The sequence below is a fragment of the Lepidochelys kempii genome, chromosome 16, assembly GCF_965140265.1.
Source record: "Lepidochelys kempii isolate rLepKem1 chromosome 16, rLepKem1.hap2, whole genome shotgun sequence".
Lineage (NCBI taxonomy): Eukaryota > Metazoa > Chordata > Testudines > Cheloniidae > Lepidochelys > Lepidochelys kempii.
This window is the reverse complement of record NC_133271.1, coordinates 17,003,980-17,018,745: the sequence shown is the minus strand read 5'-3', so window position 1 is coordinate 17,018,745 and position 14,766 is coordinate 17,003,980. Positions and strand designations below refer to the sequence as shown.

General features: G+C 49.1%; 1 protein-coding gene across 2 annotated transcripts in view; it reads right to left on the bottom strand.

Annotated features, from left to right (window-relative positions):
* Nucleotides 1–230: 230 nt before the first annotated feature.
* PTPA (protein phosphatase 2 phosphatase activator) overlaps nucleotides 231–14,766 on the bottom strand; it is a 41,956-nt gene continuing 27,420 nt past the window's right edge. For both annotated transcript variants that reach the window (XM_073315012.1, XM_073315013.1), the window contains 2 exons: nucleotides 12,423–12,530; nucleotides 231–3,370 (listed from right to left, as the gene is read on the bottom strand). In XM_073315012.1, coding sequence (XP_073171113.1) covers nucleotides 3,296–3,370; nucleotides 12,423–12,530 — 183 coding nt within the window. In that variant the 3' untranslated portion in view covers nucleotides 231–3,295. The remainder of the gene's footprint in view (nucleotides 3,371–12,422; nucleotides 12,531–14,766) is intronic.

Sequence of the window (14,766 nt, the reverse complement as noted above, 5' to 3'; positions counted from 1 at the left end):
GTTGCGTATGTTCTGTAGTAAATTTACACAAAGATCCAATAATGATGCAAATAGAGAAGGACTGATTAGTGAACTGGATGAGGCAAGTGTATCCTTAAACACAAGGGCTGTTCATTTTTGGTGTGAGAGATCAATGAAAGCACCCAGGAAGAGCCAGAGCTGTAGCCATTAGCTTTGGAAGCAGAGCCACCAAATGGCTAACCCCATTCCAACACAGTTGAACACAATCACCAGGTGCAAAACACATAGATTTTTAATTAAAACCACAATATTGGAGAACATGGGGAGGTGGGATGCTCAGGTATTGTTTTTGCAGACCGGGGGGAAGCCAGGTGATGTTTCAGGTCATGTGATGCATGCACGTGGAACTATTCAGGGAAAGGGACAAAACCCAAACAGGCCCTTGGTTGAGATCTGACAGGACTCACAGTAATGACCAAGGAATGGAAGCAGCCTATTGCCAGATTATTGAGGGCAAGTTAAAGGTGGACCAATAGGATTCACACAAACACTAGCTGCTTAAGATTCCAAATCCTTAACAGAATGAGGGTGCAGACTTAGATGGTCCATAAATAAATAACTCCATATTATCTCCTCCTTATGTTCCCCGTTCAGACTTATATGCTGGCCCCAGTAAAGGTTGGTGGCATCACTAAAGCCTAATGCAATGTAAGGAATGTACCTTTTGGTACTCTATTTTGCACTCTTATTGCATCTTTCACCAAGGATCGGAGAGAGCTTTGCAGACATTAAGGTCTCGACTTTCATTTAGTTTGAACTCCCATTGAAATTAAAGGGAATGTGGTGTCCAAATCTCCTAGGCAACTTTGAGAATCTCACCTTAATTCATGCCTAGTCTGCCCGGAAGCTATTATTAGACCTGTTTTACTGCATGGTAGGACTTGCCAAAGGTCATGCGATGAGGCAGTAAGGGCAAGATGAGAACCAGGTCTCCTCGGACTAGAACACTGTGCTCTGGTCCCTGAACTGCATCCTTTTAACTACAGCACCAGAACACAGAATGCTCAGGGGTCCTGGCAGGTTAAAGTCTTCCTAATTCACTTTCCCAGTGGATTTATTTGTAATTTAACTCTACATAGACATCCTGTTAATGATTTGGTAGTAAAACAGGGATGGATTTTGGGTCTTTTTTCACATTTTATTTAAAATGTAAGTTGACAAAGCCACTACATAAAAAAACCCCACAGCAGATTCAGTTTATCTACAATTGTCCCACACTGCACTAGCTCAGGCCCAAAGCAATAGGATAGAGGGGACGGCTGCAGCTTGGCAAGGGTTTGCCTTTTTAGCCCAAGAAACAGATACTGCATCTTAATTTAAATGCATTTCTCATCCCTTCTTTCCCCAGCAGCAGGGCACAAGCTTTGGAGAAGGAAGAGGCTCATTCCAGGGGATGCAGCCAAAGAGAAAATTGTGAAAAATAATTAAATATATCTTGAGCAAAATAAACTTTTTCCAATAATTTAATAGCAATCAAGGGGCTCAGATGGAAAGGGTTAGGCTGGCCACAGATGACAGCAGCGGGAGAAAAATTGGCATTGCATTCGCTAAGGAAGCCAAGCAAAAGAGTGTGTAGCAGGGCTAGCAAGGGCACAGTTGGTGCTAACCCCTGCCACACTCCAAACCAATGTTTAATAATACCGCGGGAGTAAACTTGCCCTCTCAAGCTAAGAACTTAAAAAGAATCTTTGTCAGAAACCAAGGGAACATGTAAGATTTCACCTCAAATCCATCCCATCCGTTTTCTGCCATTCCTTTTCTAGCACGCTAATTACCAAAGGCATGTCTAAGCCCCTCATTTAATCAGAGGTGCCCCTAAGTCTAAACCACTGGAAGTGAGAGTCTAGAACCACTGTATGAATTAAGCATGCTGAGTAAGCCTTCTAAACAACCTGCACATCTTGGCATGTCTGGTGCTTTAATGGGGTTTTGGTAAAAATAATCGTACAGTTTGCCCCAGTGGGGTGGCAGCTCTTGCAGGGAATGAGAGAGGTGAAAAACTTTTTTTAAGAATGCAAAAGGCTGCCCCAGGACATTGACACACATTTTGTTTCCAGCAGTTAAATAATAGATTTAAAGCCAATATACCTGCCCTATGCTCCATTCCCTACAGTAAAGTCTACAGTGTGTAGGGATGTGCTACTTAATGGGAAAAATCCCTTTATTATAGGGCTGTCAAAACAACTTATAATCAAGCAAAAGCAGCCATGATAAATTACAGTGAGGACATTAAGGCTGCCCCCATTCTAGTGGCTGCTAAGCACTGCACAGGAAAAGGTGGGTGTAGAGAAGGGGGCCGTCCCAGCCTGCTAAAACAGTGGCTTTGCAGAACCATTCCCACATAAATGCAACCAGCTGGTGTCCAAAGACTTCCCCGGAGCCCAGCTCCAGCTCCAAAGCCAGCTCAGCATTCTAGGACCTAGGCTTGCAGGGGTGGGGCTCCCAGCTGGAGAGGACAAGGTGGTGTGAAAGGAAGTCTCAAGGAAGTTCACCAGGGATAGGGGTTGGAAGAGGAAAAAGACAAACATTTTCTTATCTGGGCTAGGGGAGAGATGGCACCCTGACTTCATGTGACCCACAGGGATTTCCTACCACTTCCTCTACCCCTTTAAAAACACCCCCTAGCAAGCAAAGGCAGCAGCATAGACACTGGGGCCTCCTGACACCCAGGCACGTTCACACCCCAGGACTTCTTTTTCAGGTTTTCTTCACATCCACAATAGCAAGAGCTGGCTTTTTTTTTTTTTTTTAAATGGAATCGAAGGCCTGGTCTACACACCTTGGGTTCCTCAAACAAGACAGCAAAAGATTTCAGTGAAACTCAGAGTGAAACTGTAACTGCCCAACCCCCACTACATACCTTCCGCCCCTTCCCAACCCCGTTCCTCCAGGGGATCAAAGCCGAGGTCTTCTTGTAAAGCCATACTAGAAGTATCCCTGACCAAAACTCCTTTCAAGCCACCCTCACGCCCAGCTCAGTAGGCGGCAGCCTGTCGAGCCACGCACAGTGTAAGGCTGAACGCACTGGAGGCTAGAAGCACAGCGCTGGTTCTGTCACTGTCTAGTCAGTGTGGGGAGCACTTGCATGAGCAGCTGCTCTTGGTCACTTCTTCCCTGCAAGGTCGCTAAGTGCTTTGTAACTTTCTCTAGTTGTAAATACAAAGGGATGAATGGGCTGTGGGGCTAGAGAGGTGAGGAGGAGGAAGGAAGGAAGGAGGAGGAGAAAGAGTGCCGCACTGTTGTCTCCACTGCATCGACTCCTCCCATGGCCTCTTTAAGACGTGACAGGCTGGATAGGAAGCAGGCTGCCAAACTTAAAGTGCTGTATCACAGGAAACTTCTCCAGGCACTGCGGGAACAGAGAAGGAGAGGTGTAAAACCAGCATGCTGCAGGCAGGGGATCACTCCTACCAGAAGCAGAGAAAACCAGAGCACATTTCCACCTTAACAAACCACCCAGAATAAACCCAATTCCAGGCTGAGACTGAGACTCAGGAACCCATGTGGGCAACAAAAAGACAGGGCAGCTCTGTTCTAAAATCCAGAGGGACTGCCAAGGAAGAGCTACCTTGATGACTCTCGCCCTCAGCTCATTCCAGAGACACCATGGGCTTGATTCTGAGTGCCCATAATACCCCTTGTCTTCAGCTGGACTTCAAGAGCTTAGAACTTCGGACATTCAGGCCCTGAGTGTCAGTGGAAGCAGAGGAGGGCGATTTACCTCAGTAGCCATGTCTCTATCAATACCTTTAAGTTCACCACCTTGCCACAACAAAGATCCAGGGGAAAACAACACACGGGGAGTTACAGAAATCTATGTGGGGGAAGAGATTTGCCACCTCAGCTCTGGGATTGGCAGTTCTAGCCTCTTGGATTCAAATGCTTTGCAACAATGAGTTTCCCACATTGATTATACATTGTCCAAAACCATATTTCCTTTTTTTTTTTTTGCTTTTAGATCCGTTGCCTTTCGGCTGCACCCTTATTTTGAGACACAGAAGTGTCGACTGACCTTCTCCATCCAATTCATTATTTTATACACCTCTTTTGTGTTCTCTTATCAGTCCCCTAACCACCAAGTCTTTTCACTCTGTTCTCGCAGAGTGGGTTCTCCATGCCCCTAATCATTTTAGGCACCTCATCTTTGGGCCGTCTAGATAAGGTTTCAGTTGCACTGGGTACCATTTGGAATTGTATTTTGTAGCATATGACCTTTTCTGTCAACGCTGATGTAACTCAGGCCACTTGCTAATGGGATGGCCATGGGAAGGAGATGCTGCTCCTCTGAGACCCAGCTGTACAGTACCAACTTCCCCAATGAACATGCAGGGACAGTACGTAAAGGAGCGTGCTTGCTCCCTCCTGCTATTCCTGAAAGAGAAGGAGCAGCAGAGGAGAGCTCCCACAAAGCCGACACATGCATCTGTCAGGGTCCCATGTTTGCAGTTGCACAAGCAGGGATGGCAGCTCCAACACAGAGCATACAAGCAACCTGTGCACCTCACAAGAGGCATTTCCCAAGGGAACAAGCTGCGGTCAGGCCAAACCCAAGGGAAGGCAGGAGGAGAGAAAGAGTCCAAGGAATGAAAGACGACCACCTAGAAGGGAAAAGGGTGTGCAAAGCAACTAGCTGTGAGGTAGGGGTCTCCAACCAGGCAACACACCTCAGGCCACACAACTGCTTCCTGCAACCTTGGGAATGAGACAGATGCGCAGCCACAATGGGAGCTGAGGAATGTGACCTGCTTCCACACAACTGAAGAGAACAGAAGAAAAGCCAGTGGGTTTAATCCAAAGCAGGGTGCATGGCCTAGAGTGGGAACAGGTGAAGCTGTGCGCTATAAAAAAAAAGATTCATTTTGGATACTTCTCCATGGGCAAGGCCAAGTGTCAGGAGGAACGAGCTGGATCAAAGGAAAGGATCTTTGACCTGGCGCCTTTGTAGCAGTCTCTCAGCACCTGGCCTTTCCTATGGAGAGGTATGAAGTTGTTCCTCGTCATAGCCCAGAGGGGCATGCAAGATTCACATTTGCATGTGCATCCGTCTCTGCAGTGCCTGGCAACAACAGCTGCAGAAAGAGCAGTCACACTCTGAACTGGGACAGAGAGCAGAGCTGGAGGGCATTCTCCTTTGCTAGGCCACATGCAGTTGATCGGGTGCCAACAGAACTGGGCAGCACCGTTTAGATTCTAAAATGGCCGCTCCCTGCAGAGGGAGTAGAATAAATGGAAAGGATGTTCAAGAAGGACAAAGAGGGGTATCCATTCCTGCACAGGGAACACAGGCTTGGGAAGGGCTCACTCCATCATGGCCCAGTGGGATGTGTGCACCATCACATCCTGGGGAGTTCTACAGTTTACAGGGCAGTAGATGAAGTGAGTGATGTAGCAGGGCTACACCCAGCTCCCTCTGCCCCAGCAAATAGGTCCCTCAACTGCCTCACACCAACACCCACTCTCAACAAGCGAGGACAATGCTCATGGGGTGAACGTGAACCAGACTGCATGCCAGGCGCTCTCCCAATGCAGCAGGGGTGGCAGCAGACACCCACAGCACTCCACACCACAGACGGACCGGGAAGCAGCAGCAGAGAGGAGTGCCCTCAGACAGAGAGAGAAGGAGCAATCCGCCTGCAGCACTGGGACTGAACACTTCACTCTGCAGTGGCAGCTGCTGCTGGTGCTATTTTTAGTTGGGCTCTTGTCTTCACAGCAGGGCCTGGGGACCCTGTCTATGTGGGTTAGGCTGGTCATTCTAGGATGTTCTCCAGCCTGGTTACCCAGTGGAAGCCATTTGCACTGGCATACAGACAGGGCATGGAAACAACCAATACACCACGTCAACACCTCCCCAAAGCTACTAACTTGCTTTCCAAAATGTTAGGGCTTGTCCGTGTCAGTGAAGATACTACCTACACTAAAGGGAGGAGTTCTCCCCTTGGCAAGGTAACTCCACCTCCCCAAAAGGCAATAGCTCAATTGATGGGAGAATTCTCCCATCGACTAGCCCTGTCTACACAAGGGGTTGGCTCTGCTTAACTGCATCGCTCAGGGAAGTGGTCTTTTCACATCTCTGAGCTATGTAGTTATATAGACCTAATCTCATGTAGATCAGGCTGTAGATGCCATAAAGAAAGAAAAAAAAGAAGAAGCCAGCTCTCACTATTAAGGCTGCAAAGAAAACCTGAAAAAAAAGAAAGAGTCAACCGAGTAAGGCCTGGTCTACACTGTTGCCTTAAATACGTCATGCACAGGTGGGAAAAATCCACACTCCTGAGCAGCGTAGTTAAGCTGACCTAACTCTGAGCATACAGGGCTAGTCAATAGTAGAATTCTTCTAGTTGCTGCCTCTCGGGGAGGTAGATTACCTATCCCAATGGAAGACGCCCTCCTGTCAGCATAGGTAGCATCTTCACTGAAACGCTACAGCAGAGAAGATGCAGCATTTAGGTGTAGAACTGCCCTTAGAAGAATGATACCACATCCCCCCTGCTCCCCAGTCTGCATACAGGGAGCTCAGAGCAAATTCCTAGTTTGGGTTCCCCCACCCACAACAGGAGATCCTCTGTCCACCAGGAGTTCAACGGAAAAGATTTATGCCATGGCACTAGTCGTTCTCTGGTTAGTTAGAAGAGGGAGCTTTACTCTTGCCTCTCAGCACCAGTAGGCATTCGTCTCCTGAAGTCTTGTTCAATGGAGAACTGAGTGTGGGAAACTGGACAGAGGCAGGAGGGTATTTTTACACATTAAAAAAATACAGTCTCACAGACCCTTTAGTGTGGGCTCTGACTAACTTTAAAGGAGGAAGCCATGAAGATCTGAGCACTGGTTGCACGGGGCTTAGACCTCGTTGCATTGGATGGGTATTCCACTTGGACTCTAAGTCAAGGTGCACCGAACTCAATCATTGCATGGAAGGCCCTGAGGCCACGCTGAACGTTTGTCCTAAATGTTCGACAAGCAGCAGTCACACCGGCTGACTGCAATACCCGAGACACGATCTTTAGCTCAGGTGAGGCTGAGCAGATGCAGTTGGACATTGTTCCTTTCTAGCATGGATGGGAAGTCATGAGTTCTGCAGCCTGTCTTACCTCCCTTGCACTCTGCAGTGCCTTGTGTTTGGAAGTTTCCCAGAAGACCCAATTCCCAGCAATGAAGCTAAGCACTATGGAATAGGTCCTTCAGGAATCCCAGAACGGACTGGTGACAGCAGACACGTTATGTGAACGCTCCACACAGCGCTGGCAGAAGCAACGCTCCTGTGACGATGTGCTGAACCATTAGGATAAGCAAGAGAATCAGCCACTCTGTGCACTCACTGTCCCAGCCATGGTTCCCTGGCACATCACAGGCACAGCCATCTCAGGCCTTGTCTATGCTGGAGGACTGGGACGATGAGTCAGGAATGCTGCTCACCACATTGCAGCAGAACCAGAACAATTCCATCATGTGAGAATGTAAATCCAGACTCCTTTCCCAGAGGTTCATCTGGATCATCTGAAACTTCCTCAGAGAGCCCCAGTTCTCCCTGCCCTTCTGCCTAGGGGGCAAACACTTCTGCTGCAGTCACTTCTTTTAAAGCGGTCTTGATTTTGTATTTGAGAGAGAGAGAGAGAGGCAGGAGTCAGTACCTGCGAGGGGCCTGGCACTGTACCAGCACACTCTTCTATGGGCGGGCGGGCCCTCATCTCCACTAACTGAGCTGAAGGACCCATCGCTGGCAAGCCAGAAACCAGCAAGCATTTGCCTGGCTCCTTGGGGAAAGGAACCGGTATGTCCAGGAGGACAGCTCACCCTCCCCCAGTGCGGAGCACAGATGGAGTTTACAGCCAGAGGCAGGAAGCTGCCATGGTGCTGTCGTCATCAGGGAAGCAGTGGGATTTCTGAGAAGGCCCCCAGGCCTGTGGAATTCCAGCAGGGGCCAGAGGTCAGGCTGCTTCCAGCAGAATCTAACTTCTTCACAATGCACAGAAGCCAAAACAAGTTGGAAAGGTTCTGAGACCAGGGGTGGGATGCAGGAGGGCTAAAATACCTGCTGGGGAAATAGTAACCATGGAAGAAGCCCCTGCAAATGCTGAGAGGAGCCTTCAGGGAAGCAGAGCTGGAAAGCAGTGAGAACATGTAGGCGAAGCTGACCCAGAGGAAGGAGAGAGCAAACTGAAGCAATAAAACCCTGGTGGGTGGAGCTGAGCTGGCTTCCAGCATCCTCACGGACCCCAGAGGTTCTACAGGAGATGTGCCGCTGTAGAACTTGGCTGGTTTGGGTTCCTGCTGAACAGATTCCACCACTAAAGCAAAGCATGGGTATTTAGCCACTACATGCGACTTCTGGCCCAGCACCCTGGGCCTCGACACGTGCAGGGTAAACTGAGGAGCTCCACAAGAGGCAGAGACGACTCCTCCAGCCATCCTGCTGGAAAGTGAGGCCAGGGGTTCAGCAGAGATATCTCTCTTCCTCCAGCACCAGCAGATGCAGGATTAGTGTTTCTCCTGCAGCCTTTGCAGATGGGATTGGGACTAGACTCGTCATGATGGAAAGTATTCCCCATCTGACTGCAGCTGAGAGGGAAAGGGCAGGAAATTCAAAGTAGGCTCAGGAGAGCACACCACAGCTGCTGCTTGAGCCATGCTCCATTCTCGGTCCTTTGATGGAAAAGAGGCTAAGAAAAGTCCCTCTCGCTTCCAGCCAAAAACTTCATCCATTAAAAAACAAAAACCAAAAGGCAGAAGATACTTTGTTTGCAACCCACTGCCCATCCACAGGTCTTGTACCCAGAATCCTTGGATCCAGAGAACAGATCCCACTCACAAGGGAATCATTCCTATTTTAGGTTTGCTACATTCAAGAGTCAGACAAAGAGGTGCAAAGATGAGACAGAAGCAACCAATTTGCCTTCTAAATTATCCGGACCTTAGATCTTATTCTTGACAGTTGCCCCATATTGTTATGTGGCATCAAATAGTTTTGAGTGGATGGATTTCCATCTTCTCCGGTAAAGAATGACCCTTTTCCCTTCCTTCTTGCTGGCTCCACTTGCCTGATAGGATGACGTGGCAGCACTTCAGTGTCTGGATGACATTGGATGCTTCTCACCATCAATCACAGCAGATATATACCTGAGAAGCTGTTTAATAGCTGGAACATTGCTGGCTTGGTGCCTCCATACTGAAGATTAAGTTAATGTAATCTAATCAACAGCAAGAAGCCATGGGGGAAGAAAAAGTCAGGGGCCTTGCTCAGATCATAGCGAGCCTGAGAGTGCACGCATGCACAAGTGAGAGAGAACATGAATGCAAATCCCCCCCAGCTCTGTCAACAGCAGCTGCCTGCCTGGGGGATGAACGAAGATTCAAGCCAGCAATTAGGAGCTCCATTTACCAAAGTATTGTCTGCTACCATTGGCAGTGTGGAGAGGGAGAGAGAAAGGTAGGGATGGCAGAAGGAAGGATTGGCAAATGCAGTGCTGCTGGGAAAGGGAAATATGAACTTGCTTCAGGGACCAGTAGCTAAGGGCCAAGATTTTCAAGAGTGATTTTAGGTGCCCAACTTGAGACATCTTGAGGGGGCTTGATTTTCAAAGGGTGGAGGCTGACTGCTATCTCAAGGTGTCTCAAGTTGGACACCCAAACTAAAAAATTACTCATCACTTTTGGAAGTTCTTGGCTAAAATTTGCTCAGCCATACTAAAAAAAAACTCACTAAAAATTAAAAAACCGAAACACCCCACACCATTATGGCCAAAAGCATCATCTGCTATGCTCCTGTCTGATCTCACAAACTGAGCAGGAACTGCTGGGATCAGTAGTTGAATGGGAGACGTCCAAAAGTAGCCAGCAGGAAATGGTGCTGGTGAGTCTGTATCTACACCAAGCTGAGGGCCCAGGCTTCTGGAGAAGATGAGATCCTAGCTACTTGTGGTTACTGGAGAGCCAATGGCATTTTTAACTGAAGCATTAACTCGATTGTCCTTGTCAAAACCCTATTAACCTATCAAAATAAGTCCTGCAAATTTCAACTGTACTCTGCATTTTTCACTTCCTGTCCTAATCATGATTTCGCACACAGTTTAAAAGCTTCTGCATTTCTCCCCAGAGGTGGATGCATCTCTCTAGGCATTTCAAGAATACCCACTAGTATGGTATCCAGGTGCCTGTGTGTAGTTTGCATTTCAGTCAGTAACGGAAGGAAGGAAGGAAGGAAGGCGCTACACAGAGGTAAGATTTAGTATTATGAACGTTGGTGTCTTGGTCACAGCCCCCAAAGGATGTCAGGGATGGGGATGCATTTAGCACACACCCCTTGAAATGACCAGACACCATGACCACTTCCCAGTCTCAAAAAGTGCTTCACAAACGCAGACAGATCCTTGGCAGTCCTGCAAAACCAAGAGGAGTCTGTGTCAGAGGCAGGATTGGATGCACTCAGAGCACTAGCCTGGAGCAGTAGTACTGGAACAGCAGTATAGGAAAATGGTGCAAAGGCAGGGTAAGGGGTAAGCAGCCAGCAGGTCACTCTCACACCTTGGTAGGATGGAGAACCCCGGGGTGCTTTAATAGTCCTCTTGGAGCCAAATCCTCTGCCATGGTAACCACAGGCTAGAATGGGTCACCCCAGAGAATCTGGCCTCAGGTTTCTTACAGGGCAGAGGCCCCAGCCCAGGGAGCAGTGCTGGCACTTGCTGTAGCTCTGGTTTAGACACAGGAGGCAGCACAAAGCTGCTGAGCTGAAGGAGACAGAGAAGCAGGGGAGCGGTGGGGGGGCATTACCCCACTGCCTGGCGATCCCAGCTCTTCAGAGGAAAGCTGAGCTGCAGCCGGAAGGAGCCAGCACGGTCCCTGGGAGTGACGCCTCACAGATTAGAGAGGTATGTGGGCTGGAACCTAAACACAGGATGTGAAGCTCAGAGGAAGGGAAGGGGGAGGGGAAAAGGGAAGGGAGAGAGTGGAGGAGGAGAGGCCCAGTTAACCCTTTCATGCACTCGCACTGAGTGGTGCTGCTTAGTCAAGACTCTACCGTATCTCCTGGTGATAGGGGCATGGCCTGCCTTGGACCGGAGAGCACTGAGCAGGATATTAACCCCTTCAAAACCTACACCTGGGGAGCGATGGTGCCTCCAGTGCCAGGCAGTTACATTGTACAGAGTGCCACACAGGAAGGGACAGGCACCAGCTCATGGCATCCCAAGGTCTTCTAACCCTGCACAGGCCCATGACTAGAACCCTGTTGCTGAGCCATGCCAATGTGCTTCCCCAGCAGGAGAACAGTTCCTTCGGCCTACTGCTCCCCACCCCTTCCGTCCTTCCCCTGGAGGCCCAATATAGGTGGAAGTTCCTGTCCAGCTTCCTTAAGTGCCGCAGGAGGTGTATATGTGGGAGCTGCCCAACCCCCTAGCTCAAGGTTTACAGTGGAGCAACAGGACTGAGGCCTGGTCTACACTGGGGGGGGGAATCGATCCAAGTTACGCAACTTAAGCTATGTGAATTATGTAGCTGAAGTTGACGTAACTTAGATCGACTTACCGTGGTGTCTTCACCGCGGTGAGTCGACTCCTGCTGCTCCCCCGTCGACTCTGCCTGCGCCTCTCACCGAGCTGGAGTACAGGAGTCGAGGGGACAGCGCTCGGGGGTCGATTTACCGCATCTAGACTAGACGTGATAAATCAACCCCCACCGGATCGATCGATCCAGTGGGTAGTGTAGACATACCCTGAGGGGAAGGCAGGCTGTGGCCTTGTCTACATACCAAAGCTGCACTGATTTAACTGATTTGGTTTCTGATTATGTGGGCAAGCTGCAATCAAGAGCAGACACTCAGATTGGTTCAGGAGTTTCCACACAGGGGGGCTGGCAACTGATCTAGTTCAGTTTGGGCAATTCCCATGTATGGATCAGCAGTACATTTGCTTCAAGCAACAGCTCTTAACCTGGAGACCTATAATTAGCATGAGAGAAAAAGAGAGAGACCAAAGAGACGAAGGAAGGCAAACATCATCTAAAGATGTGTTAGCTTTGGTAAGAGTGTTAGCTTTGGGGGAAGCTCATAGGTACTCCAGGCCAGCCTCTCAGAAGAGATGTTATATGTATCAGTGTATGTATGGGAGGAGCTTGTCACAGGCTCTAGATCCAGACTCTCCCACCAGGGGGTACTATGGGGAACAGCGTAGGAGAGTGGTGCAGTATGCAAGCCTTAGCCTCTTGGAGCAAACAGTCAGTGGATGATTACTGGCTCTGAAGGAGCTCTGAGGTGCCCTACACCCAGCTTGTAAGAGGTGCTGTGTAGGAAGTGATGCACTAGCAGAAGAACAGAAGAGCTAATCTGAAAGGTTGCTGTGATTTGCAAGGCAGGAGTTGCGTGCCGGATCCAGTGAGACCACACTCATCTCTCCCTCCCCTTCACTCACCTCTGCCTTGTACATGCGGATGAGACCCTGGTTCACTTTGGACCAGGAAGGTACAGCGCTGATGTTCCACAGCTGGTTGGAGTGCTCAGCGAAAGGGCCAGTCTTCATCTAAAACACAGAGGAAGAGAGCTAAGGGAGCCGAGCCAACAGGGAAGTTTGTGCACAAGCCCAGTGACTCACAGTCACGCTCACTTCAACAAACATTCCTGCTGGGCTGTGTGACCCAAGCACCGTCCATGTCACTGCGCCCGCACCTCCTTCCTTCCACATGCCCTCCTGCAGCAGGGAGGGGGGTATCCTAGGCCCCACACCCTAAAAGCACTAAGCATTTTCTGCCCCACATTCTATTCTAATCACATTTTTCTCTTCTCCTTGTATGAATTCATTAAAGAGCAAACACAGTCCAGCTCAGCGCTGCTCCCATTCTACCCAGAAACCTCCCCATGCAACACGGCTTTCCAAGAAAATGACTCATTCTCCATTCAGAACAACAACCAGCAGCAGCCACCACCACCGCCGCCAACCATGAATACAGAGGGCAACGCAGGTTGGCAGCAGCTCTTGCGCTTGGATCCAAACACTGCACCTGCCATGAGCAGAGATGGGCTACAAGAGGGTCTAGTGGTTCTTTAAAGTTCCTGCATTTCATATTGCTGGTGAAGCTGCAAGGCTCCACCTTACAGTAGATGCAGCAAACGGGCAATGGATTTAATTAATTTTTTTAACTATAGTGTTTAATCATTGATGCTAGCTTCTTTCCAGAGATAGATTTTGGGGGGCGGAGGGAGCTAAACTCAGGGACAGCTGCCTCTAGATTATCCCACTGTTTGCCACTCTCCACCAAATAAACAGACCCTCAGGGAGAAAAAAATAATGCAGCCAATCTGACTGAGTGAAATTCTCATGACTTCATAAACCACAAGGCCAAAGCTCAGGCTAAAAAGGATCATGGGGAAATAAGAGTCTTTTTGACTATCTTGAGCACCCTGGGTCTTTAATAACTAACCCCCCCCCACACACACACACACACACACAGCAAGCGGGGAAAAGTGTTTATGCTTTTGAAGCTGCCTGCTGTAAAAAAGCTGATCAATCCATTTGAGAGAAACTGCTGTCCTTCTGCAGATGCAAAGTGGCAGCAATTTACAAGGAAGAAGAAGAAGAAGAAAAAAAAATCACTCAGAGGACAACATTTAGACTCCATTGACCTCAGAGCTGAAGCATTGTGGGTAACGGTTCTGTAGTTCTGTCTGCTCTGAACAGCTGCGATGAGAACGCAGATGAATTTCTGCTTCCTCTTTGCAGTTCTTCTGAGCTGGGGAATGACTGATGAGCCACTAAACCGTGCCTGCTCCCCTTCATTTTGCGTGTGTGTGCACACATGTTTTCCTTGCAGATACAAGATGAAACACACACAAAATTAAAGGGAGCTAGTGTGTTATTAAGCACAAAGATTTGGCATCTCATCATGACTAGTGGGTGACTGAAAAAAACTGTGCATGTCAGGGGGTTATACTGACGAGGCTTGGCACAGTCCAGCTGACATGCCCCAAGTCTCATGTGCCTGGGATGCACTGCAAGGCAGTTTTTAAAAGCATCTCTCCCTTCATGGAAGATTCTGCGGCATGCATTGCAGCGACAAGCCTCATTCCATTCTCCAGTCCCTCCTTCGTTCAGATTGGCACAGTCCTGATCAACCCCTTTGGCTTTGCTCCTGGCCTGAAAGAGTTAAGGCAGATGGGAAGCTCTGAAAAAGCCGCTTAGGATGGCCAGACCCGTTCAAGCCATACAGGATTTGGGCGCCTGGAGCACCTGACGCATCTGTGACCACGGCCTTCCTAACCCGTGTCCGCTCCAGCAGAAGACTTGGCTATTGTTTCAAACTGGGGAGGGAGGGCAGAGAGGGAGAAAAAAAAATTAGCTCATTTTAGCCACAAAGGGAGAAGAGAGAGAAAACAAGCGAGCTGGAGAGAGCGAGAGAGACAGCAAGAGCGCTGCAGTCCCGCAGTGACCCCAGGGGAATGTAGTGAGTCAGAGCAGCCATATTGAGCAGGAAATTACTCACAGACGCTGCGTTCCTGCCTCTCTGTTCCCAAGAGAATCAGCCTTTTGTAAATGGTTCCTCTGTCAGTAACTGGAGGGGGAGGGGGGGGGGACGGCTCTGTGCAGTGCCTTCCTGTCAGTTCCTTCCCTTCCAGCTGAAACCTGAGCCCTCCCTTCCCAAACCTCCAAATTTAGAAGCCAGATTGAAACTGAAATTCTTCATTGCCTGCCCTTGGCTCTTAAAGGAACACAGCCCTGTTTTGTTCAGGCTTCAGCCCTCTGCACAGTTCAGCACACACAC